Source organism: Lynx canadensis, chromosome A2, assembly GCF_007474595.2.
Source record: "Lynx canadensis isolate LIC74 chromosome A2, mLynCan4.pri.v2, whole genome shotgun sequence".
Lineage (NCBI taxonomy): Eukaryota > Metazoa > Chordata > Mammalia > Carnivora > Felidae > Lynx > Lynx canadensis.
Genome location: NC_044304.2, coordinates 78,111,964 through 78,138,447, shown reverse-complemented (window position 1 = coordinate 78,138,447; position 26,484 = coordinate 78,111,964). Strand labels below are relative to the sequence as shown.

The 26,484-nt window shown below is 48.3% G+C and overlaps 1 protein-coding gene and 1 long non-coding RNA gene across 3 annotated transcripts in view; one reads left to right on the top strand and one right to left on the bottom strand.

The window, feature by feature from the left end:
* Positions 1–23,778, top strand: part of CDHR3 (cadherin related family member 3) — a 64,909-nt gene extending 41,131 nt beyond the window's left edge. The window contains exons 9-19 of the mRNA XM_030307781.1: positions 3,901–4,072; positions 5,591–5,693; positions 6,589–6,687; positions 8,567–8,793; positions 10,722–10,893; positions 12,424–12,674; positions 14,800–14,981; positions 17,726–17,739; positions 19,396–19,427; positions 21,750–21,798; positions 23,250–23,778. Of these exons, the coding sequence (XP_030163641.1) occupies positions 3,901–4,072; positions 5,591–5,693; positions 6,589–6,687; positions 8,567–8,793; positions 10,722–10,893; positions 12,424–12,674; positions 14,800–14,981; positions 17,726–17,739; positions 19,396–19,427; positions 21,750–21,798; positions 23,250–23,551 (1,603 nt within the window). The 3' untranslated portion in view covers positions 23,552–23,778. The remainder of the gene's footprint in view (positions 1–3,900; positions 4,073–5,590; positions 5,694–6,588; positions 6,688–8,566; positions 8,794–10,721; positions 10,894–12,423; positions 12,675–14,799; positions 14,982–17,725; positions 17,740–19,395; positions 19,428–21,749; positions 21,799–23,249) is intronic.
* On the bottom strand, positions 8,127–16,647 carry LOC115508790. 2 transcript variants are annotated; one of them, XR_003967115.1, is made up of 4 exons: positions 15,637–16,647; positions 15,201–15,313; positions 14,777–15,040; positions 8,127–10,935 (listed from the first exon to the last, which is right to left on the bottom strand). It is a non-coding gene; the product is annotated as an uncharacterized LOC115508790 (long non-coding RNA). The 2 variants fall into 2 exon arrangements; XR_003967116.1 differs by having other exon boundaries at positions 14,777–14,959.
* Positions 23,779–26,484: the final 2,706 nt, after the last annotated feature.

The window sequence follows — 26,484 nt, the reverse complement described above, 5'->3', positions numbered from 1 at the left end:
TGCTCTGCCCTGCTGGGTCCTCCCTGCTCTTCTTTGCTCCGCTACCCTGAGAAGTGGAGGGTGTGGGTTGAGGCGTCAGAACTCTGAGAAGCAATGACTGCAGAGAGCCACGCTGTCTCCAACCTTCCTCGTGCACTTCCTCCCCTCCTGGTGCACTTCTGCAAGCGCGTCCTGTGGCTTCCTGCAATCCAGACTCCCCGGGCATGTGGAATGACGGGTTGCAGACTGCATTCCATAGCAGCTGGCAAAACCACAATGTGAATATTCTCGACTGTCCGGGCAAGCCCATGAAGAGCTCTGTTCTTGATAATCTTCTCTCCAAATTAGCCCTGAAGGTCAATGCCAGGGAGTAACCGGACTAATGGTATTGATGACTGAAGTAGCTCTAAGCAATGTCGCTCCTCAGGGCTTGTCCAACCTGCAGGTAGCCTGTGAAAGCCGAGATGTGAGGAGGGGCCACAAAAGGGCTCCTTCTGCAGTCCCGGAGGTGGAAGTCTCTATTCCAAAAACCTGGCCCCATTTGCAAACTCCAGGGGCATCACCCACCACCTACCCTTACCACCTTCTCCACTCCCACCATGCCAGAGCACCCAGGCGGGTCAAAACCACACAGAACAGGACGGTGCAGCCACCAGCTCTGACAACACATGTCCCTGAAGATTTATTCCTTCTTCAGGGCTCTTGGCATGGTCCCAGCAGGGGAGTCTGGGAGAGCAGGTAGAAGAGAGTGGGAGGGCGCCAGCAGGCAGTGGGTCCGAGGTAGGTGGCTGTGTGCCCAGCCCCCGGCCGCCCCCCTGGGTCACACGGTCCCCGCAGGCTCTCTGGCCGGCCTAGAGATGGAGATAGCCCTTAGCGCTGAGGCCCCTGCGGCTTTCCCAGGCTGGTGATGAATGAGCCCTGGGCCGGGAGGAGGCATCAAAGGCGCCGTGACAGCCCCCGCTCTGGTTGTAAATTGTCCTGCGCTTGGCTGAAGGCGCTTCGCAAGCGGTTTGTGAGCCAGAGGCGGAGAAGGTCAGCACACTCTGACTGCCACTGGGCCAGTCACCTTTGCGTGGGAAGGGAACGTGGTCAGATGGCTGGGAGGGAGGGCAGCCGGCCTTTGAGGCAGGGCTTGATGAATGAGGGGGAAGCGGCTTTCCAAGTCACGCATTTGGGGGAAAAATTCCGACCGTCAGGGAAGAATGAAAACATGCTAGGCAGCCCTGAGAGGCGGAGTGCGTGACAGGTCTGGCTTCGGGATCCTGGATTCCTTGGATGATGCATCACCTTGGCTTCCAGAGAGTTGGAGTCGAGGTCCAGATCCCCAAACTGTCTGTGGGCCCGAAGATTCACTGATGGGCCTTAAATAGAATTTACTAACACAGACAATAGAGAAGCATGCCTGCCTGGACCAGCTTTGTTGGACAGGTCTTGAAACCACTCTGAACCACTCTTTCTTCACCTGTAAAATGGAGACAAGAATCCAAAGCTCTTGAAGGTCAGAGAATTAGAGATAGTGTTTTTTTGTTTGTTTTTTCAGTTTTGGTTTTTGGGGTTTTTTTAAAAACCTTTTTTTAATGTTTATTTGTTTTGAGAGAGAGAGAGAGAGAGAGAGAGCATGAGCAGGGGAGGGGCAGAGAGAGAGGGAGACACAGAATTCCAAGCAGCACAGAGCCTTATGTGGGGCTCGAGCTCACGAACTGCAAGATCATGACTTGAGCCGAAACCAAGAGTTGAACACTTAACCAACTGAGCCACCCAAGGCCCCTTGAGTTTTTTGTTCGTTTGTTTGTTTTGAGAGAGAAAAAGACAAAGAGAGAATCTTAAGCAGGCTCCGCACCCAGCATGGAGCCCCACACAGGGCTAAATCTCACCACTCTGAGATCATGACCTGAGCTGAAATCAAGAGTCCAATGCTTAACTGACTGAGCCTTTCAGGCATCCCTAGAGATACTGTTTTTAAATTGCTTGTTATGATACAGTATATAGTTGGTGTTTAATAAGTGATACCTATTCTAAGCACTTATGAATAAAACTATGACTTTGTACAGTCAAGACAGGAATGAAAATATTTGGACCCCGATTCTGCTGAAACAGAGGTTGTCTTTGCCAAAGATGCACCTGTCAGAAAAAATGCTTTCCAGGAAATAAGCCCAGTTATCCTCAACAGCCCCAAACCATCCTTGCTGTCAGATGTTTCTCTTCAGACGTCTGTTGAGCCCAGATCCCACATTAGATGCCATTAAGAGATGATGTGGGGGAGCCTGGGTGGCTCAGTCGGTTGAGCATCTGGCCTCGGCTCAGGTCATGATCTCTCAGTTCGTGAATTCGAGCCCCATGTTGGGCTCTGTGCTGACAGCTCAGAGCCAGAGTCTGTTTCAGATTCTGTGTCTCCCTCTCTCTCTGTCCCTCTGTCCCTCCCCACTCATTCTCTCTCTCTCTCTCTCTCTCTCTGTCAAATAAATAAATAAAAACTTCAATTAAAAAACACCCCTAGGGGCCTGGGTGGCTCAGTCAGTTAAGCACCTGACCTTGGCTCAGGTCATGATCTCACCACTCATGAGTTTGAGCCCCGTGTTGGGCTCTGTGCTGAAAGCTCAGAGCCTGGAGCCTGCTTCCAGTTCTGTGTCTCCCTCTCTCTCTGCCCCTCTCCCACTCATGCTCTGTCTCTTTCTCTCAAAAATAAATGAACGTTAAAAAAAAAAATTAAAAAAAAAAAAAAGAACACTTCTAGGGGCACCTGGGTGCCTCAGTCAGTTAAGTGTCTGACTTTGGCTCAGGTCATGATCTTGCGGTCTGTGAGTTCGAGCCCCGTGTCAGGCTCTGTGCTGATAGCTCAGAGGCTGGAGCCTGCTTTGGATTCTGTGTCTCATCTCTCTCTGTCCCCACCCCTGCTCATGCTCTGTCTCTCTCTCTCTCAAAAATAACTAAACATTAAAAAAAAAAAAAACCACACTTCTATTGGGTGAATGATACTAAGGTGTTAGGAGATGCTTTTAGGACATCAGAGATATTAGAACACAGGTGGCAGAATACCCAATTTTCAAATCGTGGGAAGTGAGGCGTGCAGGGGTCCAGGATTCTCCCTAACCGGGTCATAAACCCCTGGCAGGCAGGACAGAATTTCTATTTCCCTATTATTCTTCTTCACAGCTGCGCTAGTCTCCTGGGTCAACATTCATTCATCCAACAAACATTAGTGAGCATGCCAAGAACAAAGCAGACAGAGGTCCCTGTCCTCATGGAGCTTACTTTCCAGGAGGGGAAATAGGAGATAAACAGGATAAATAAATAACCATGTAGTGTATTGGAAAACGATCACGCTAAGGACGAAAAATGAAGGAGGGGAACAGGAAAGGGAGCAAGGGGCGGGAGAGGCTGACATTTCAGAGAGGGTCACCAGGGTGGCCTCCTGAGAAGGTGACACTGATTGGAGACTAAAGGAAGTGCACATGTGAGCCATTTGGACATGTGGGAAGAAGGGCATTGTGAAGCTAGTGGGATGGCCTGAGGCCAGAGCATGGGGAGAGTTCAAGGACCACCAGGAGGCCCAAGGTGGGAGCAGACAAGGAGCCTTTGAGCAGATGAGCTCAGACAGGTAAGGCAAGGCAGGGGCGCACATCGGAAGAGCCCCCTAGATCAAAGTGAGGACTTGGAGTGAAATGAGAAGCCGTGTGGGATTTAGGAGCAGAGGAGTGAGGTGACCTGACATTTTAACAGGATCCCTCCGGCTGCTGTGTTAAGAATAGTCTGAAAGGAGGGAAGGGCAGAGCAGGGAACCCATTAGGCAGTAACCACAATGACTGCGGACTGGCTTTGAACGGAAATTAAAGCAGAGGTGTCTAGCCCAGGGCCCCTGTCAGGAGCAACACTCAATCACCATTTGTTGGGGGAAAATATTGAATCGTGTCTTTTCGCCAGCATTATGGTGCCTGAAAGAGCAGCCAAGGGGACGTCGCTCCTGGACCTGAACAAGTTCTGCTCTGACGATGACAGCGAAGCACCAAACAACCGGTTCAACTTCAGCTCGCCATCTGGAGTGGGGGTTAGCGGCAGATTTTCACAGGATCCAGCTGGCTCTGGGAAAATCGTGGTCAGTTCATGGTCGTTGCCTCATTGAAAGGGCATCGGGGGAGCTGGTGTGATATGCCTAGTGCTTTTGCTGCCCCGTAGAGAGCAATTTCCAAGGTAACTCCCTCTCGAAGCGACGGTAACCGGTAACCGACAAACTTAATAGTGACTCTGGTTTCCCCATTTGCTCTTTATTTTACCCAAGTTCCGGGAATCATTTGTTATGCATAGTTGTGCCTGGGGTGCTAAGGACTGGATTCTTTCCTGAGATTGCAATTTGGCATGTCTGTTCAGTGCGGTGCTTGCAGTCACATTAGAGCCCTCTGGGCTCGTGCACTTTTGTTTCCTTGAGTGCCCGTCTCTGGCCCAGAGAGGTGTGAGGGGAGAGAAGGCCAGCCCAGGGCCCTGAGTGTATCTTGCCAAATTCAGCATCGTGCAACCACTGGACATCCAACAGAGAATGAGGAAATGGGGGTGTGTAGGTGCCCCACTCCACAGCGTCTCCACAGGGGCAGAAGCAGAATTGGAAGACAGACGGCCGGCCGTAAAAAGCGGGTCTCAATGAGCTGTGCACCTTTCCCTACAGGGCTCCTGCCAGAGGGTGACGGGGAAGGAGAGGAAAGTGGAAGGCAGAAGAAGGTGGGGGCGTGGTCTGGGAGTAGGGGGAGGTCTTTGCCTCAGAGATAGAGCCTCAGGGAGGAGAACAGGCAGCCCCCAGGCATCCTGTCTCCACCTCTCATCCCAAGCCCTTGTTCCACCCCCAAGAAAGTCTTACCAATTTAATGCATACGTGTCAGCTGAGAGATAATTTCTACTTTTTTCTGTTTAGGAAATTAATACATCTTCACTGTAGAATGTAGAAAACACAAACGGCATTACCATTCAGTGATAGCCACTACTAACATTTTGATATATTACCCTCTTGTCTTCTCCGTGCATAGATTTTATGTATATACTATAAACATTTCATTTCATTTATTTATTTGTTTAGTTTACTTATTTACTTTGAGAGAGAAAGAGCACACACACAAGCAGAAAAGGGGCAGAGAGAGAGAGAGAGAGAGAACAAGAGACTCCCAAGCAGGCTCCACACGGTCAGCAGAGCCCGATGTGGGGCTCAAACCCGCGAACCATGAGATCATGACCTGAGCTGAAATCAAGAGTCGGACGCTTAACCTGCTGAAGCCACCCAGGCGCCCCAGCTGCATAAATATTTCAAATGATGGAAACATCCCTGCATATGGGATTCTATATTGTGTTTCTCTTCAACTAAGCTGAGACCTTGAGCCCCTACTGTTGGACAGTAGTGCTTGATGAATGTCTTGAAACATAGATCCTCTCCTGGTAAATTCTTCTGAATCAATTCCCCAGCAGTGAGCAAAGCTATGGATGTAACTCATTAAAGCTCCTCTAATAGGCAACCTGCTTTCCAGAAAGGTTTTACATATCCAGTAACAGTGTATGAAAATGTCTTCTCTGTCGGTTGAATTAAAAGGATTGTTTTTACTCTGTGCAATGTGCTATCTCTGTTTTAATCTAGCTGATTGGTGACCTAGATTATGAAAATACAAGCAATCTAGCAGCTGGCAATACGTATGCTGTGATAATCCAGGTTCAGGATGTTGCCCCTCCTTACCACAAAAGCAAGTATCATTTTTATCGACTTCATGAAGCTTTATTTCAGGTAGCAACAACTAAACTGTGCTAGGCAGTACTCGGTATTGGGGTAGGCATTTGTGTTCAAAAGGAGACCTCAGAAACCCAAACACTTGGGAATCAGCCCAGCCTCCTCCTGTCCTTTGCCAGGCACGTGTAACCGGTCTCCAGGTCCTTTCTCCTGCCCTGCCCCCATCTGCTAGCAGTGCTAGAATGCAGAACCTCTTCTTTCTTGGCTCAGTTATAACACTAAGAGTCTTTGAAGGATCTTTCTGTCTGGCTTTTGTCTTGCCCTTTTCCGGGGCACACTCCGCATTCTGACAGTGATTTTCAGGAAATGCAAATACCATTATATCACTTCTTCGCTGAAAGCCCTCCAAGTGTCTCCCGGTAGCTGTCAAGTTCAAATTCAAAGTCTCTGGCTTGGCACACAAGGACCTTCATCTCTGGCCCCTGCCTGACTCTCTGGTTTCAGCTCTGGTTGCCCAGCCCTAAGCTCCCCCTTTTTCCAACAAGGCCACCAGCTTGCAGTTTTCCTGCGAGAGTCGTGCAGTTCTATACTTCGGTATCCATGCGCGTGCCCAGAACCGCCCCCCCCCACTCACCCCCACTCCACCCTGGCCCCATTTGTGTAACTCTAAATATCCCTGTGAGCCAGCCTGCCCTTCCTCTGGTGTCCACAGTGACCTGTACATGTATTTAGTAAAGGGCCACTGCCCTATGCATTGTGAAGGCAGGACCCACCAGGTCTCATTCACCTTGCACCCCCTTTATTTTGCTCAGAGCCTGGTACACAGCAGGTGCTTTAAACATAGTGAATAAACATATGAGTGAGAATGGGGTATTACAATTAAAAATTTTTTTTTCTATCTCTGCTTTTAGATAACATCTACATTTACATCCTCACGGAGCCAGAAAATGAGTTTCCTCTTGTCTTTGATAGCCCGTCCTACGTATTTGATGTGTCAGAATTAAGGCCAGGTAAGTAGCAGACAAGACCCAGACCCCAGTGCTCTTGATAGACTCCTCCATCCAGACGTGCCCTTAGCAGAGGGGAAGTTCCCTCCAGCACAAGGGCCCCGCGTGGCGTTGTGCACAGCAACTCACAGCTCATCCGTGTTTATTGCACCTCTTATTTCTTTTTAAATTGTCCTCACTGCTGAGGAGCCCTTCAGGTGAAACCTAGATTTTGAAAACTATTGTTTAAACTGCATTTCTCCAAACCCTTGATTGCTTCCTTGTCTGCGTGCCTGATTTTGCTAATCTTCCCTTTTTTGTAGCCTAAGTTTTCCCTTGGTCTCCACTGTGATTTTTATCCAGCTCGCTCAGAGAATAGAAATTTAAAAATAGAGAAAAGATTTCCCACTTGTAGGTTTCCTTCATTTAAAAACAAAATAAAGACATTTTATCTCCCATAATAGGATTCCCTGTTTTTGCCCTTTGTTGACACCTTGATTTCTCTTTTTTTTTAAAGAAAACTTACTTTTTAAAAAGTTTGTTTTTTTTTAATTTTTTAAATGTTTTTTTTATTTTTTTTTATTTTTGAGACAGAGAGAGACAGAGCATGAGCAGGGGAAGGGAAGAGAGAGAGGGAGACACAGGCTCCAGGCCCCGAGCCGTCAGCACAGAGCCCGACGCGGGGCTCGAACTCATGGACCATGAGATCATGACCTGCGCCGAAGTCGGATGCTCAACCGACTGAGCCACCTAGGAGCCCCTAAAAGTTTATTTATGTGTTTTGAGAGACAGAATCCTGAATCCCTGCGGAGCCTGTCTTGAGGCTAGAACTCATGAACCGTGAGATCCTGACCTGAGGTGAAACCAAGAGTCAGACTCTCAACCGACTGAGAGCGCCCCTCCTGACATTAAGTTTTAAACAAAGCATAAAAAGAGGGTCTGAAGAAAACCTTTTAATTCCTTATACCTTACCCAGTGACCAACAAATGCAGCGGTAATAGTCTTCTTATAAATTCACAGATCTTATTACAATTATGGATTACCTCCTTTGGGTCAAGCACTTAGTGCTGGGGCCATAGAGTTAAATAAGGGGTGTCAGCCCTTGAGGAGTGCAATATATGAGAAAAATCTTCTACAAAACAAGCAAGCCAGAACTCCAGCAGCCCCACTAACAAGCTCTGTAAAATAAGCAAAATGGAACAGTATTTAAAATTCTCTACTCCAATCATCATCAATTGCTAAACCCTTTTAAAAATTGTTTCTTTTCTGGGGTGCCTGGGTGGCTTGGCTGAGCATCAGACTTCGGCTTAGGTCATGATCTCGTGGTTTGTGAGTTCGAGCCCCACATCAGGCTCTGTGCTGACGGCTCGGAGCCTGGAGCCTGCTTCGGATTCTGTGTCTCCCTTGCTCTCTGCCCCTCCCCCGCTCACACTCTGTCTCTCTCTCTCTCTCTCTCTCTCTCTCTCAGAAATAAATAAACGTTAAAAAATAAAAATTGTTTATTTTTTATCTTGTTTATTATAAGAGCAATTCATGCTCAACACAGAAAATTTGAAAGTTGCAGAAGACATTTAGACAACAGGGCGGCAAAGTGAGGACCTATGAAAATGGTCTTTGCTGTGTTGCTTATGATCACATCATAACTGGCAGGCTTGGAGTCTATATAAAGGCATGGATTGTCTTTTACACCTTACTCTACTGCTTGGATCTTAGGGCCAGTTACCCAGTGGGTGTTCATTAGCGTGATTTAATTTTAATAGAATAGAAGACATAAAACATACAGAGTTTGAACAGCAAAGAGACCTCTAAAAGTCTTTCTGCCCATGGCAGTGAGAATGTGTGCTCATGGTGCCTCCCCTCACCCCCCAAAGCAGTACTAATCTCAGGTGCTTTATTCTTCTAGCTCGAACCCGGGTTGGACAAGTGCACGCCACTGATAAAGACCTCCCCCGCAGCCGCGTCGTGTACTCCATCTCTGCCGGAGGGGCCAGCTTCCAGTCCCCAAACATATTTTGGATCAATCCCCAGACAGGAGAACTCCAGCTGGTGACTAAAGCTGACTACGAAACAACCCCTGTCTATATTCTCAGAATCCAGGCCACCAGCAGTGAGGACACAAGCTCAGTCACGGTGAGTGGGGCTGTTGGTGTGTTCATAGCAGCCCGACTGGCTAACGTGGGCTCTCTCTGGCACCTTCCGTGGCTGTAGCAATGAGGAACCTTAATGGAGCCCATCCTGCAGGTGTAACAGGCAATGTCTAGTGGTTTCCAGGATGGCACACATGGACACACCTAGCAGAGCCCGGGAAATAAAGATTGGCATCCGTCGACCCAAGGTTGTGGCATCCGTAGACCTCTTGGGAGGTCACCAAGATTGATTAGCGCTGTGTGGGGCAAGCTTCCATCTGCGGATCTCTCTTCGCTTTTGCAGTGGGCATAGGCTAGCGGTGGGATGCATAGTGGGATGTGGTACTGTAGCCCTGTGTTTCCCCCCTCCTCGGTAGTTTTGTCATGTTCCTACCCCACCTGCATTGTATCAGATAGGGTAGACCTTAAAATGATGCACCTTGCCCAGGGCCATGCTGGTTCTCAACTTTTGGTGTTGAGCATCTGGTTAAATGCAGATTCTGAGTCCGCAGGTCTGAGTAGGCCTCAGAATCTGCATTTCTAACACGCTTCACGTGATGCTGATGTAGTTGGTCCGTGGCTGCCCTTTGAGTAGCTAGGGTTGAAGAGGTCTGTGCTGTCTGTGGTTCGGATTATCCAAAGGTAATATGATGGCCACGAAGACGCAACTATTTCTTGGTCTTTCCCATCAGTAAAGTGAGGAAGCATAAGGCAACATAGACTCATAGCTAGCGGCAGGCAGCCCCGTGTGACACAGGGAACAACTGCTTCAGTCAGGAGACGGAGTTCATTTCTCAACTTTGATCCCAAGTTTCCAAGGGGGTCTGAGCAACGCTTATCTTTGTGTCCAATTTCTCTCTCTCTTAAATGGAGAGCCACCTGATAACCCATCGCCTGAATAGTCCAGTCCCTCCGATGAGTGGCTTTGAATTAACGGGACACGTTTTTAATGATGTGTGAGGCTCGGCATTGCTAGCTGAGCAAAAGACGGGCCAAGTTGAAGATAATTGTAGTGTTTGTTAGGCTGGGTTTTTGAGAAAAAATGAATGGACTCCACTTTGGGAGCTAACTAGAGTGAACATTTCAATTTATTCCCGGGCTCAGAAATAGCTGAAATCCCCAAATTTCAAAGGTAGAATGAATACGATTCAAAATTCATAAGCCTTTAAAAAGGGTGATGATCACATACGTCCCTTTCAGGGCTGACGTCCTGTGATTCTGTGCTGGCAGGCATCCCAGGCCGTATTCCAATTCACCAAGCATAAAAGGCGACAATGAAGGAGAATAGGCTGGCTCCTGCTTGTGACAGGTTAGGGCCACCAGCTTCGAGCGGTGCTAATAGTCCAGGTTACAGATGAGATCCTGGCTTAGCCCGGTTGACTCCTTCTATCCCAGTGGTCCTCAATCCCGGCTGCATATTAGAATCAGCTGGGGAACATTTAAAAAAGTGCCTGGGCCCCACCCTCCAGAGAGTCCAGTTCGTTTGGTCTGGAGAGGTCCCATGAAAGTGGAGCCAGGGCTGAGAACCATTGCTCTATGATCCAAAGTTAAAGACAGAACCTCCCATTCACAAGGGTGATGGGCAAGGAAGTATAGAGCATCACCATAAATTTACAATCATTACTGGGAAAACCACTCAGCATTAATTGGGGATGAGCCCATGAGTCTGGATGTATTTGTCGGGGGCGGGGGACAGACCTGAGTTCAAATTGCCTGAACTGCGACACTCACCAAACTGAACGGCCTGAAGTTCCCCTCCCTAATCTTTCTAAGCCTCAGTTTCCTCATCTGTAGAATGGGAATAACCATATTTTCTATCTCAGGCGAGGTTCAATGAGCTGGCTCACCAAAAGCGCATAGCCCAGTGCCTGGCACACAGAAAGTTCTCAGTGAATTTTAGCTGTTAACCACGCCACCTTCTTGCTGCTCTAGGTAACTGTGAACGTCCTTGAAGAAAATGATGAAAAGCCAATTTGTACCCCAAACTCTTATTTCCTGGCCATCCCAGTGGGTTTGAGAGTTGGCACAAACATTCAGAATTTCAAGCTGACGTGTACTGACCTTGATTCCAGTCCCAGGTCTTTTCGTTACTCCATTGGCTCAGGTATGCTGTTTCCAAGGGTCCTGGTGTTGGAGGCCTCAGCAGCTGTTGAGGGAGAAGGGGGTCTGTGCTCACACACGGATTTGGGCACAGTGTGTGTGGGTGGGGGTGTTTTAAGTGAGAGAAGCAGGGATGAGGAGCGTCATGGTCGTGTGCCTCATAACTCCTCACTCAGGCTTCCCTGTCTCACCTACCTCTTCCCAGGCTCCCATCTGTGGTTGCCCAAAGGCCGAAGGAAGAGTGAACCCCATTGATGGCACCCCCATCCTCTACAATTCCCAGCCCATCATGATTCGTGACTCATATTAATGTAGTTTTAAAAAAATTGTTTTTTTGGTCCATCTCCTCAATCACTTCTTTTCCTGTAAGCTAGTAGTGGGGGCAGGGAATCCCAGTCCTCTCTCTGGATAATAATAGATTAAATAGATTAAATGCATTTTGAAACGTGTCCTCAGGAATTCTCTTCTACTCCATTCATTTTCTCTCTTTAAAAATATACCACTGTGGGGGAAAAAAAAAAGAGCACCCCTCAATGGAAATTAGACAAAAATAGCTCATCTAATGAAATGCTGGGGCCAGAGACTTAAACCCAAACAGGCAGAGCAATTCCAGGTGAGAGAGTAAAAATCCATCTCGGCTGCTGGCTGAGCCCTGGCAGAGCAGAAACTCCAACAGCAAGAAGCCTCTCGAGCAGGCCGTGTCACAAAACCCAGGGGCAGAGACTGCCTGGAGACTGCCGTTGCCGAAGATGGAAATAATCCATACTGAGAACCCTCAGGCCTTGATGGAGCTCTTCACTGCTAAGGGAGTAAAAATTGCATCATCTCCTGCTCCATTTACTGGTTTTCAGTCGGTAATGAGTCTGGAGCCACCAGAGGAATGAGCAAGGACTGCTCGGTGGCAGCCTTTCTGCCCTGGGCACTCGAAGCTGTGAGCCTTGAGCTCCAGCCGAGCTGTGGGGGAGGCGGGTGTGGGGTAGATTCAGGAGGACCCGGGACTGCAACCCTTGCCAAGCTGGGAGGTACCTTCCTTTGGGGGATCCGTGGACATCTGCCACCAGTGTGGCCAGCCAGGTTCCACGAAAGGCCATGGAGTGAACTTGGCTCATGGCTGGAGACGTGGCCCCCTCTAGCCTCTTCCCTCCCACCCATTGGTTTGAGTGTGAGTTACACAGCGTTACCAAATAAAGGCTGACAGCAAGAACTGGCTAGAGAGGCTGCCCCAGGATTATTAAATCTCCTGTGCAGGAAGATGGCAGCCATTCTCCTGGAACAGGTGTGGTGCTGTTCTTTTCTGCTTTGTTCCTGTCACAGCCACACTCTTTGTGAGCAAGAGTTTCCCTGTACCCGTGAGGTCTCTGGTGTGGTTAAGGCCCATGTCCTATCACTGACCTGACTCTGGTGCATCAGAAACACCAGTCTACACCTGAGGTGTGCGTGTTTGAGGAAACGATGGAATGCGGTGTTCTTCTAAGCCCTTGTTTTTCTCCCTTTTCTTTCTTTCCCCCCAATCCTTGTCTCACATCTCATTTAGGCAATGTCAACAGTCACTTCACCTTCTCTCCCAGCGCGGGGTCCAACGTGACAAGCCTGCTCCTTGCGACACGCTTTGACTATGCCAGTGGGCTTGACAAAATCTGGGACTACAAACTACTCGTACACATAACTGATGGCAACTTGCTGTCTGGCAGGAGGAAAGCTAAGGCTCGAGTTGAAACAGGGACAGTGACGCTGAGTATTAGCGTCATTCCTGACCCAACCACAATTGCCACCACAACCTCCAGGGTAAGGGCTTTGGAACCTGGACTCCCCACATACATCCCTTGTGATTTACATAGATGGAGCCCCGGGACCCATGAGAAATATGGGAGGGGCCGAAAAGAGTTGAGGTGTTAGGATGTTGCCAGGAATGCCAACCATGTGAGAGAGAGAGAGAGAGAGAGATGGGCTGGATTGGAGTCATCACTGGGTGGTAAACAAAAGATCTGAGTGGGGCACCTGGGTGACTCAGTCCGTTAAGCGTCCGACTTTGGCTCAGGTCATGATCTCACAGTTCGTGAGTTCCAGCCCCGCATCGGGCTCTGTGCTGACAGCTTAGAGCCTGGAGCCCACTACAAATTCTGTGTCTCCCTCTCTCTCTGCTCCTCCCCCGCTCATGCTGTCTCTCTCTCCTTCAAAAATAAAAAAATAAAAAATAAAACATTTAAGATCTGAGTGAGACCTTGGACTTGTAGAACCTATGTTGGGAAAGAAGGATGTGCATTTTTGCACCGATTTATGATAGGCCAGGTATTGACCACCTATGGTGCTTGTGGCACAGGAGCCAACTTTCATGGGTCTGCAGCCAGCAGCTCCCTTTACAACCCCTTCTGTGCTTGCTCTTAAGAGCCATTGCAAGTCAGTGTCCATAAAGGCAGGTAACTGCCAGGTATATTCTTCTCCACTTATTTTGAAGAGTCCCTGTGTGCCAATCTGTACCTACTCCCCACCTCTATTCTAAAAGAAGTCATTGGTTCGATCTACAAATATTGACTGAATACTTATAATATGCCAAGCGCTTTGATGAACAAGCCAAAAATGATCTCTGCTGTCATGGAGCTTATAATATAGGTCAGTGGTCCCCAGACCATCAGCAACAGCATCACCTGGAAACCTGTTAGAAATGCCAATGCTTAGGCCTACCCCAGAATATTGAAAAGGAGTTACACCTTGCCCAATGTGATCATCACCATGACCTCCAGGGAAAGATGTTGGGCCCTGGAGTCCCCAACCACATCCCCAGAACTACTGGACCAGAAGCCCTGGGAGTGGAGCCCAGTGATCTGTGTTTTTAATAAGCCCCCAAGGGGATTCGGTGTGCACTAAAGTTTGAGAGCCACCGATCTTGAGAGGGAGACAGATTATGAGCAGGTATCGAAATGAGCACATTAAGTACAGATTGCAGTAGATGGTAACAAGAAACAAGCAGGCACCATAATCAGACCAGGGTGTGAAGGAAAGGAGAGGCTTGGAATCTGACAATAGGATTATCTCCCCCTGCTCCTGGGAGGGACTGGCTTATATTTATGCTGACTCTTTTGTCCCCTTTCCTCCTGCTCCTAGTGAAGTTGTGCCCTTAGTCAGCGGTCCCACACTTACAGTATCCTAGAAGACAAGTAATCAGAACCTTAGACAGCTACCTGTGACAGGCGGTCAAATTCTGCTTGTCCGAGCCCCACCAGGAGCTGGTCAGTGCCAATTTCCCATGTGCCAGAGTCAATCTTACCCCAACGGATGGAGGCATAAGAAAGTCTTAAGGGCTTTCAGGTGTGGTACGAGCCAGTGACTCCCCTGAGTAAGGAGTTTCCACCTTTTGGGGACTTACAACCTGACCCAACTGTGACATCTCCAGCCCCGAAATCTCCATAATTTATTTGTTATCTATCTCCCTCTCTAGGAAGCCAATGCCAAACTTGGGGTTTCACTGTGATGTCGGCCCCCTCATCTGGCAGTGTAGCTTGTAGTGAGTGAGCACTGAAAAGCCTACAAAGTGTTAAAAAGAACAGCTTTTGTGGCACATGCCTTCCCAGTGAGAGACAATGGCTGTATCAGTCCCGGGGTGAGGCCATGATTTGGCAGGAAAAAAAGCCAATGGGATCTTTAGCGTTTGGGAAGAGGGGAAAGAGAATAAAAATAGGCTTGGAGCTGCTTTTCAGTTTCCTAAATTTTCTGGGTTTTGATCTCATGGGTGCTTGGGAAGACTATAAATAAGGTGATGGGTTGGTTGCAGCAAGAAGTCTGAGCACACAGATGCCTGGTGTAGACAGCAGGAACAAACAGCAGAATCAACACTCAGCACAAGACAGTGCTGATGTCAAAAATGTCACCCGAAACCACCCTCCACTCACCGTCCCTCACTCTGTCATTCAAGCCGCAGGTCATCCGCCAGGTCCTGAGAAAAAACGTTTATTCTTCATCAGCATGGTATGTGCCTTTCGTCATCACTTTGGGCTCCATGTTGCTTCTGGGCCTCCTGGTGTTCCTGTTCGTCCAGTTGGCCAAAGCCATCCACAGACACTGTCCCTGTAAGGCTGGGAAGTACCAGAAAACTCTGTAAGTTGCCAGCGGGCTGGGCCCTTTCCACCACTTCCTTTAGGACATTGTTTCTGGGGCTGTGGGGAGAGGGAAAGGTGAGAATTAGGCTTTCTCCACTGGACAGAGAGGGGCAGAGAGGGCAGCTGGCATGAAGGAAGGAAAAGTGGATGGGGGGAGGGGATCCCAGCGCCCCCCCCCCACCCCCGCCCGCCTCAGTCCTGGTACCCTCTTCATCACCTGTGGGGCCAGGAAACGCCTGCTTTGGTTTTCCTGGGCACTTGCTCTGTCCTTGATGCGTTCTCAATGAAATTGGGGCTTCAACCCCTTGGTGACCTTGCCCTGGATAAAAGCTTCAGGGAAAAAAAAAAAAACCAAAAACCTGGTTGTGAGTAGTGAAGGAATATGCTGTGCTGTTATTTGTAGAATATTTAAAGGATGGGATGGAATTAGAGGAAGCGCAGAAAACTGATAAGGGAATTAAGCTCTTGGCTCCAGTGACTCACTGGGCTTTTGTGTGACTAAATAATCATTGTTCTTTCGCATGTGACCCCAATCTCTCACTCTCAAGGGCTGTCAGTGGAGGCCTATTTCCCCTCCCTCCTGTTCCCTCCTGTTCCCTCCTGTTCCCTCCTGCTCCCTCCTGCTCCCTTCTGCTCACTAACCCGCCTCTTACCCTGTACTCCGTGGAGTGTCTCTTACTGGCTGAAGTGAGACATCAGAGAGAGCACTCAGTTGTCCCACGCTTCTCCAGACCCAGTTTCTTGAGTCTCAGAGGCTCCTGCAATGACAGCATGATGGTTCTGAGCCCGGGATTTGGAGAGAGACACGGCCTGGTTTGGATTTGGGCTTTAGACAAGTGACAACCTCTGTGAATCTCAATTCCTTATTTGAGGACTAAACAATGAAATGAGCAAAATCAAAGAAAGCACTTAGCACCGTTCCTATACTTAATATAGTATTTTTTAAAAAGTCTTGTTGCATCATTTTTTTGTGGCTGAGTCCCAGTGAGCTCAGGATTCCAGATTCCAAGTTCAGCTCCATGTTCAACTACCTCAGGGGGTCGGAATCTGAGTTTTGGCAAAACGGGGGGCTGATAAGATCTCACATGCCTTTTAAAGGTATTTTGAAGATTCACTAGTACTGTCAAATCATGTAAAACCCAAGGATGAAAAGACTGTACCGAAGTATAAGGCATTAGCATAAAGATGTGCACTGCATCTTGCCATATTTATCGGGGAAGTTTGTTGCTATTGGCAACCTTGACTTCAAGGTAAGAAATCCTTGAGCAACTGCTGAAATTAAAAGAGGCATTTTTGTTTGGGCTGTACTCGCAAATTGATTTGGAAGAAGAAAATAACTCCAAAAGAGTGACACTTAAGCTTGTGAGGATGGTGGTGTTCCGTAATGGGATTTGGGTGGAAGTTCTTAAAGGGAGTCATCCAGTAGACACTGCAACTCTCAAGCAATTTATGGTTAAGTGTACCTGGAACCTGGTTGCCCTCACTTACTTTCTAAATGGGAATTGTTTTCAGCATGGTTGACTCAAAAAGGAAAAACTAGCTCGTAACACAGACCCAGGCCTGGCCTCTCTGGAAATTCGTTGCACCCTGTGGCTGCCAACGTTTATCCAACAGCAAAGAACAAAATTAGAGTCACAGACCCAGCAATAGCACTACTAAGAATTTATCCAAGGGATACAGGAGTGCTGATGCATAGGGGCACATGCACCCCACTGTTTATAGCAGCGCTTTCAACAATAGCCAAATCATGGAAAGAGCCCAAATGTCCATCAACTGATGAGTGGATAAAGAAGATGTGGTTTATATATACAATGGAATACTACTTGGCAATGATAAAGAATGAAATCCTGCCATTTGCGGCAACATGGATGGAACTGGAGGGTATTATGCTGAGTGAAATAAGTCAGTCAGAGAAGGACAGATATCATATGTTTTCACTCATCTGTGGAACTTGAGAAGCTTAACAGAAGACCATGGGAGAGGGATGGGAAAAATAGTTACAAATAGAGAGGGAGGGAGGCAAACCATAAGAGACTCTTAAATACAGAGAACAAACTGAGGGTTGATGGGGGGGGGGCGTGCAGGGAGAGGGGAAATGGGTGATGGGCACTGAGGAGGGCACTTGTTGGGATGAGCACTGGGTGTTGTATGTAAGCGATGAATCGTGGGAATCCACCCCCCAAAACCGAGAGCACACTGTAGACACTGTATGTTAGCCAACTTGACAATAAATTATATTAAAAAAAACCTAAGAGTCACAGAATCATGGAACCCAAGGTTATCATGGGAAGGGGCTCAGCATCCACCCCCATGTCTTCATGTTATAGGAAAACAGGGTTTAACTGCCAGCCCTTGAAGCTTCCTGCTGTGAGCCAAGCCTTCTGCTCCAGCTGGCTGCTGGGGAGAGACAGGAGGCAGGAGAATTGCCAGGCAGGCTGGTCATGCCCTCACCTGTGCTGTCAGAAAAAATGTATCCCCTGATGTTCTATAAAGCAATAGTTTTCAAACTTTGATCGAACTCCCAGAACCTCTTTAGTACCAAACCAACGGCGACGGAACTGCTGTGTTTGGAGCAGCGGTAGGAACCCGGTCTTCATTTTAGTGCCCATGGCTGGCCCCTCTTTTAATCAGTCCCTGAATCCCAAGGAATACAGTTGCCCAGAGGCCCCAGGTTATCACATGTGCGCCAGTGCAGGTTACTCTTAGGTTAATTCTTGTCCATCCCTTTTCTTCCCTCTGCAGGGTGAAGAAAGGAGGTATGTACCAGGCCTATTCTCTTTGTTTGTGGCTCTCACTATTGTTGATTTTTGCTTGCTCTGTTGTACTAAATAAAAGGGTTCCAACCTGGCAGAGAATCAGGGTGCAGTTCTGTCTTGGTGAGTTTTCAGCCACATCATCTGTGGGTGAAAGAAACAGTGGTCAGAAGTAGCTGCAGAAAGGGAAGGGCGGGGTGCATGGTGCCATCAGTGTGTCAGATCTCTCCTGTCATTTTATTTTTTATTTTTTAAATTTTTATGTATTTTGAGAGAGAGAGAGAGAGCGAGCACGCAAGCAGGGGAGGAGCAGAGAGAGAGAGAGGGAGAGACAGAATCCGAAGCAGGTTCTGTGCTGTCAGCTCAGACTCCAACACAGGGCTCCATCTTGTGAACTGTAAGATCATGACCTGAGCCGAGACTAAGAGTCAGATGCTTAACCGACCAAGACACCCAAGCATCCCTCAGATCTCTCATTTTAGTCCTGCCTGTTCCCTACCCAGAGTTGCCTCCACTCAGCTGAACTTCAGCACCTAAAGGTCTGTTCCCCTCCAGCGGGACAGGAGTGAATTGTCTGTGAGTTAAACACAGCGTCTACTGTGCTGCTGCACGTGGATGCGTGTGGCTCCTCTTGAGGACAGCCGATGCTCTGTATTGGACAGATGCCTCTTTTTCAAGAACAAATGACACTTTATGCTCAGACTGTAATGGATTTGGTCATTTCCACAAGTTATTTGGATCAGGCTTGTCAGAAAGGGGGGCTGGGTGCAGTCGGATGGGCAGGGAGAGCTGGGACTTTGGATGAGTTGAGCGAGGTCCATCTGGATAACTCCAAGCCTGAGGGGATGTCCGCACCCAGCCCCGAAAGTTGCTGCCTCAAGGGGAATCCAGGCTATGGGAAGAGACAGGACAGAGAAATGAAAAGTGTGTATGTTGTTGTTGTTGTTGTTGTTGTTGTTTTAGAGAAAGAGGGAAAGGGGGGAGAGAAAGACTCTGAAGCAGGCTCAACGCAGGGCTCGATCCCACAACCCTGAGATCATGACCTGAGCTGAAATCAAGAGTCGGATGCTTAACCAACTGAGCCACCCAGGCACCCCAGGAAAGTGGATTTTTTAAAAAAGATTGCTTTAATCACTCACCCCATAGGCAGGCGCCTCTGACAAGCACAAGGCACGTCTAAGCAGGGTTAGAAATCTGATTATAATGGTTATTGATCATATCAAATGAAATGATTTTAATGAGATCTTCACAAACTGTCACCCACCACCCTAGCTACTTTTTTTTTAAAGGGCATAGAGAATGGATGCAAAGAATCCCCACATTATGAACAAATGTATCAACCAGATCTTTCTGATCTTTCATTAAAAGGCTAATTTCCCAGGTCCAGGAGTAGCAATAAGTAGGAAAAGAGTAAAATCGTTTTTAAAATTCTGTGTATTATTATTGTTGTGTGTGTGTGTGTGTGTGTGTGTGTGAGTGTGTATTTTTCTGAGAAGGTAGAAAGCTGTCAATAAACATGTCTACAGAGAACTAGCTCCTTGTCATGTCTGCAATACTAAGTTCAAAGCCTGTTTAAGAGAAATCCCATTGTGGAGGTAGAATTTTAAGGTCAATTTAGTGTCCAAGAAGCTTCACTTCTGTCTGTTCTATTCCCTGCAGAAATGAAGAATACAAAGAGAGGGGTTTTGGTGGTAAGTGTGCTGGCCATGGGGCAACAGGCTTGGGTGATGTGTGGTGGGGCACTCCTGTCCCCTCTCAGGCAGACCCTGCCACAGCCCCACGGGGGTGGGGTGGGGGGAGGTGGTATTTATCATTCAGGGAGACGCTTGCATTTGGCCACTGGAACAGATTGCTGTGTGACGAGCTCCTGATAGAATTTGTTCCCTCCACTGAACATGTCTGCTGATATATTTGCAGAAGAACTGGATTTCATAAATATGGAATAGTGGTGTTTATTATCTACACCAGCTCTCTGGGAGACTGAGCTGGGGGAGAAGAGCTGAAGACCACAACTGGAACTTCAGCCTTCAGTGGGATTTATTTTTTCCTTGCTGTTCCACAACCTTGAGGAAAAGTGATGGAGACAGAACATTGCTTGGGCCAGGGGTTGGCTCTGCACACTTGTCTGTATGATCTTGCAGACTCCCGTGGCCTCTTTAAGGTTTAAATTCCTCATCTGTAAAATGGGAGCAACACCTGCCCTGAGCTTGCAGGTGGGGAAATATTTTGAAAGTTGTTAGAGTCACATAAATGCAAAGTGATACAAGATAGTTGGAGAGTCTCCCCCCACCCTTACCTCCTTGTTTTTCTTTCTTTCTTTCTTTCTTTCTTTCTTTCTTTCTTTCTTTCTTTCTTTCTTTCTTTCTTTCTTTTCCTTCTTTCCTTCTTTCTTTCTCCTTTTCTTTCTTTCTTTATTACTAAAATTTTTTTAAATTTATTTTTAATTAAAAAGATTTTTAATGTTTATTTTTGAGAGAGAGAGAGAGCGTGAACAGGGGAAGGGCAGAGAGAGAGAGGGAGACTTGGAATCCGAAGAGGGAGACATGGAATCTGTGCTGAGCTGTCAGCACAGAGCCCGATGTGGGGCTTGAACCCATGAACCGTGAGATCATAACCTGAGCTGAAGTTGGATACTTAACCAACTGAGCCACACAGGCGCTCCTATTTTTTTTTTTTAAGATTTTTAATTTATTTTGAGAGAGAGAGAGAGAGAGAGAGAGAATATTCCAAGCAGGCTCCACACCAGCAGTGCTGAACCCGATGTGGGGCTCCAGCCCACAAACTGCAAGATCATGACCTGAGCTGAAATCGAGAGTCGGATGCTTAACTGACTGAGCCACCCAGGTGCCCCCCTCCTTGTTTTTCTTCACTAAACCTGATCTGCCCACTGAGAAGTGACAGAACTTGAAGGTGACTCCCCAAGTCTCCCTCAGCCCCTGATAATAAGATTTGGTTGTGATCCCGGACCCATACATTTGGGGAATGACATGCACAACGAAGAAGACAGTCCAGGGCACCAGAATCTTTGCCTCAGGTCCATCACCCAAGTGTTTACATGTACGGGCCTGTCTACGAGTGTGAGAAAGAGCTGATCTCTTATCTCCTTAGCCTCATTGTCTAAGGCAATACCCCTGGTGATGCCACTCAGAAAGCACCTTAGAAATATGTAACATTAAATCAATCAATTAAATAACTAGTCCCCATGACCATAGAAGTGCAGCTGCTGAATTGTTTGAATGGATAAAACCCAGATGGTCTCCACTTCCTCTGTTTTTGGAGTGGAGTAGCCATGGGCCAGTGTGCAGATGATGGCCTGTGTGATGCAAACTGGTGCTGGAAAGGCCACGAGACTCTGAACACAGTCCTCATCAGCGTGCTAAAGAAGGGCATCACTGGAGGGCACCTTGGGAGGGAAGGGGGTGTTTCCGTGCCGACAGAGGTCAGGTCCTGGAGGGAGGCACAGAGAACAGGGGAAGAAAGAGATAAGGAGCACAAGGCCTCGGTAAGGGGGGCACGCCCAGTGGCAACATTGTATCAGCCGAGGAAAGGGGTCGCAGTCATAGCCCAACTCTGGGAGCACGTGAGTGCTCTCCTGTGCCCACCTTGCCCATCTGCCTGACAGATCCCGCTCAGCCAAAGTAGATCTCAGCCAGGGTTGTATGGCATCTCTGCTCCACTTTCCATGAAGCTGCAGCCTATCATTCACTCAGGGCAGGATGAATGTCCTCCCGCCCTCCTGGGCCCCCAGGGTGTGCCATATTCCCACTCATGACCTTATCACTCTATATCATCCACCTGTTGTCAATGGCGCCCACTGATTGCAAGCGTTGTGCAGGCAGTAACCACACCCGTCGTGTTCCCTGCTGCATCCTCGGCCTTTAGCACAGCGCCTATCAAATAGACTAGTGTCAAGAAGGCCCTGGGTAAGGTACGTGGGCTGTGAAGATGAGTGGCCTGGCCCCGGGGGGAGGAGTGTAGGGTTGTGCTTGAAGCTGTCTCTTTCTTCTCCATAGGAAACGATCCAGATGAACTCTGTCTTTGATGGAGAAGCCATCGACCCAGGTAATTAGCTGGCAATGCCATCCGAAAGGTGTTTTTCACATTCCAGGTTGGTGGAGTCATGGAGGACCCCATCCAATCTCCTGCCCTCAACTCAGTTGGTCCATCATTCGGTTATGTCGCCTGACCTTTCCCGCTGCAACACAGCGTGAGATCACCTCTGAGCAGAGCTGGCTGGCACACGCTCCAGCACATGACCATGTGTGAGGCCTCAGAGGATTTCCACCTGACGCCTCCTGCCCTCTCTCGCCTCCCTTCCCAAATCACAAACCAATTCAGCGGACTGAATTCTGCCTGCTCTTTGGAGCTCAACCACCTCCCCGGTCCTTTCTGAATGCTCCTCACACCATCCTATTGGTAGTGAGAGATAGGGAGAAATGGCAGGCTTGGCTCCTTTTCCCCCTAGATCAGGGCCAAGAATTTCTTCTTGGTCGGCAAGATGAACATAAGGTAAAGCTGGCCTCCAGAGCTCCCGTCACCCCCATGAAATCAGCTCCAAATTTAGCTCCTTTACACACATCCCTCCACTTACAAAGGCTCAATTATAGATGTGAATAAAGGGAAGGAAACCAAACTCGGGAGGCAAGCGTGCTGGCTCCCTGCCACCCTCACATGCGAGCGGCTCGGTCCTTCTCGGAAGGATGGCTCCTCTCCAGGAGAGGCTGCTGCTGCTGCTGGAATTAAATTTCCCTCTATTATTAGGTACTTGTTACCATAATGTGCCCACATTAGCATAAGTGCTGGTGGGATCCCCTGCCGAGAGGCCACTCTTGCTGCAGGGAAATGGCAAGAGCCGGGGATCGCCTGAAACTCCAGCTTCTGGGGCAAAAGCCAGGGAGGACCAAGGCTGTTACCTACATTTGTGGGTTGACGGAAGAAAAAAAAAAAAAGGCGGGGGCGGGGGGGGGGATGAGCAAATTGAATTAATGTGAATAAACACACCAATTAGTGTCTGCCACGCTGACACAATAAAAATGGCTCCCTTGCACCATCTCAACAGAGGCCAGACTCAGCGTCCGCATCTACCAATCTCTGCTAACCTAACATAGATAAAAAAGCCCTTTCCTCCTTATGTGGTGACTTCCTCTCTCTATCTGGGATTCCGGGGGCTCTCAAAACAAACCCTTCAGAACATGACGGGTAACCCCATTAAAAACGGAACTGAATTTATCCAGAACTGACACGGAATTCAAGATTTATGTGGCTTTCTAATCTCACAACCGAGAGCCTGTCCTGAGCCTCCTCACCCAGGGAGGCATGATATTTGCTACCTGTGGGGTTGGAGCCCTGTAGCTCGTGGAAAGGGCGGGCTGGCAAAGTTTGTGCCCTGATTCACACCTCCTAGTGCCTTTCAGCTTTCCCTCGGGGTAAGAACTGAGCGGGCTGGAGATGGAGGAAGAGAGCATCCTGAATTCCCTCGTTTATATGGTGGTTGCGTATTTTTTTCCCTCTAGTTACTGGGGCAGTATATGAATTCAACTCAAAAACTGGAACCAGAAAGTGGAAAGATCCCTCAACCCAAATGCCAAGATGGCAAGAGCCCAGCCCCCACGGAGCTGCTCCAAGTAGACCTGTCGCAGGGGAAGGGGCCGGGCCACCCGGGAGCACTGGCGAGCAAGATGGGCTGAGTGGCAAAGCACAGGTTGAGGATGCAAGCCCCAGTTCCAGAAACCAGGATGGCAAGCTCGGCACCCCCAAGAGCAGAAACACAGCCCTCATGAGCAGGGCTTCCCCCAAACTGCACCCAGGAAAGTAATGGGTACCTGGTTGTGGGGCCCACAGTGCAGCACAGCGAAGGGACCTTGATGGCCCTGGGATGCTGCTTCTCCCTAAATTCCATAAGGGCAGGTGTGGGAGTGCCTTAGGGGTGAAAACATGGTCTGAAGGGACTGGGAGATCCAGGGTCCCAAATGGAATGTTTAAAACAGACAGGGGCGGGGCGCCCGGGTGGCTCAGTCGGTTAAGCACCCGACTTCGGCTCAGGTCACGATCTCACAGTTCATGGGTTTGAGCCCCACGTCGAGCTCTGTGCTGACAGCTCAGAGCCTGGAGCCTGCTTCTGATTCTGTGTCTCCTTCTCTCTTTGCCCACCCCCAGTCACACTCCGTCTCTCTGTCTCAAAAATAAATAAACATTAAAAAAATTTTTAAACAGACAGGGGCTTGATTATCTAGTTGCCTTTTTCTGAGACAGCACAGGTGAAATTTCTCTCGGGTCTCTGTCCTCTGATCAGATGAACCGTTTTAGCTATTGGAGGAGGAACCGTGTTTCTTCTTCGTGGTGACTACTGGGAAGCTTCATTCGGTTCACCCCCTAGGAAGTGCTTAGGACTTCCGACATGAATGCTGAGGGCTCCCCTCACACCTGGTTTCATCTCGATTACCTGCCCTTTGTGTAGTATCACTCAGATTGCCTCCCTGATAAATACACTCAAAGCCACACGCCTTTATAGTCACCTCCGATCTTTTTTGAAAGAAGCAGGCCAGAGGGAAAAAAAAAATGGATGAATATATAATGAGTTATTCATCCAGGAAGAAGAACACACAACGCACACCTTTTTTTATTCTTCTTTTTTTATGGAGGTGTAACTTATATTCAATAAAGTGCACAGATCTAAGGTATTCCACTCATAATAGGCTCCCCTCAGAGATAACCGCTATTCTGATCTTTATCATCATAGATTAGTATCGCCTTTTCGGAATTTCGCAGGAATGCAATCACACGAAACATGCTCTTTTGTGCCCTGCTTGTTGTACCCAGCATCACGTCTGTGAGATTCATCCGTGCTGCGCTGCAGATTGGTAATCCAGTTCTCCTCCACTGTGCGTCCTCCTCATTTGCAGGAGTATGCCTCAGTTTCTTTATCCATTCTGCACTTGGGTGGCCGCTTCCAGTATTTTACTATGATAAATCCCATCACTATGAACTTTCTTGTGCAGGTGTTTTGGTGAGCATAAACACTCGTGTCTTCTGAGCATGTGCCCACGAGGGGAATTGTTAGAGCCACTGCTGGGATCTGCGAAGAATTCCAAAGTTGGTGGCTCTGATTTACACTTCCACCAGCAACGCCCAAGAGTTCCAATTGCTTTCGAATTGGTGTTGTCGGCCCTTTTAATCTTAGCCATTGGGTTAAAATTTCTCCGGAAACGCAATCACTCTTTCTCAAAGCTGAAACAACACCCCCACCCCCACCCCCAGCTGCTGTGTTCCTAGTCCAACCACCACAAGAAAGGACCGGGCGAGAGTCTATTAGAGCAGCACCCCTCTCCCCTCTCCCAGTTGGGGAGCCAGATAAGAACTCCCGATTCTGCAAATGCAGAACTTCAAGGGAGCAGCTGTGTATTTACTGTGTGCCTCTGCACCCATGTGACTTCTCAAGAGAAAGAAACATTAAAAAAAAAAAAAATGTCCCGTCCTGGCCTAGAGCAGGCGTGATTTATTAATAAGGGTTGGTTGCCGGGGAACTCCCTTGAATAGATTTAAATTTTGCAAAAGGAGGCAGAGCTGTTCATTTGTGGAGGTTAAAGTGGGTGAAGTGGCTGATTACCCATTTAAGACTCCACAAGTCTGTGCAGCCCTGAGTAAAATGCCTTCCTCAGAAGCTCTCAGCCTCAATGCAAGTAAAATGAGGCTCAGAGAAGGCTGAAGGGGGACCTAATAACTGTTTATGAGCCCATTAAGGATGATTAAAAGGAGAGCAGCAAGCATCTGTTCCCCCTTCTCCAGCGATGACAGGCCAAGAGGGAATCAGGCTTCTCGGCCAGAAGAAGGGATTTAAGTCGGGCACAGGGAGGGACCTCCTGAAGGCTGGGGTCTGTTTGAGGAGCTCAGATTCTCCCCTGGTGATGGGCGGGAAGAGCCGTTTGTCTTCCAAAGCCCAAGATGTGAGCCCCAAGGAAGCCAAGACACAGGGTCAGCAGAGGCACTGGGCAAAATGTTCTTCGGCCAAGAGAAAACCTGCTCTTTCCCTTTGCATATTTGACTACCAGATTAAGAAAATCAGAAGTCTGAGGCCCAGGACTGAGGCCATTTGTTTGCTAACATTTACCGGGTTTGACGGGGCAAAAAAAAAAAATTATCTGAATAAAAGCCGGGGAGTCCTATGAATCTTGTGCAGATTTTCTCACATTTCCCTTTCGAGGGCCTTAAACACATATGGACTTATTGTAGCTAATGTTGAGTTGCCCCAGATTCTGAGTCATAAAATGGGGGCAGAGATGTTCAGGGATTAGACCACAAAGGGACCCATAACTGTTGAGGGATCTGAAACCACGTGGCGAATGACGGAGTTCCAGTGGGGGGCACGGTGTTACAAGCACGCATGGCTCACGAAGAGAAACTGGGCAATGACACTTTCACTCCTCAGAGCCTTCTTTCACATCGATACTTCTGTCACTTGCCTTTTAATGCAGTGTGCCTTGTGATGGCTCAGGAGACTGAAGCAACGAGATGAGTGAACATTGAAAGTGGTCTCTATTGAAACTTGGCGTTTCTCGTTCCGAACTTAATGTGCATGTTTATAACTCCCATTTGTCCAATAAATATTTATGGGGCATCTACTGTGAGCCAGGTGTTGATTCATTAGTAAACAGCTGCCCTGAATCCCTGCCCGTAAGAAGCTTGCATTCTGTCTGCCACGGCTGACCTTGGCCTCTGCTGATAGGCCATCCCCAGAAGTTCTGTTCCCAA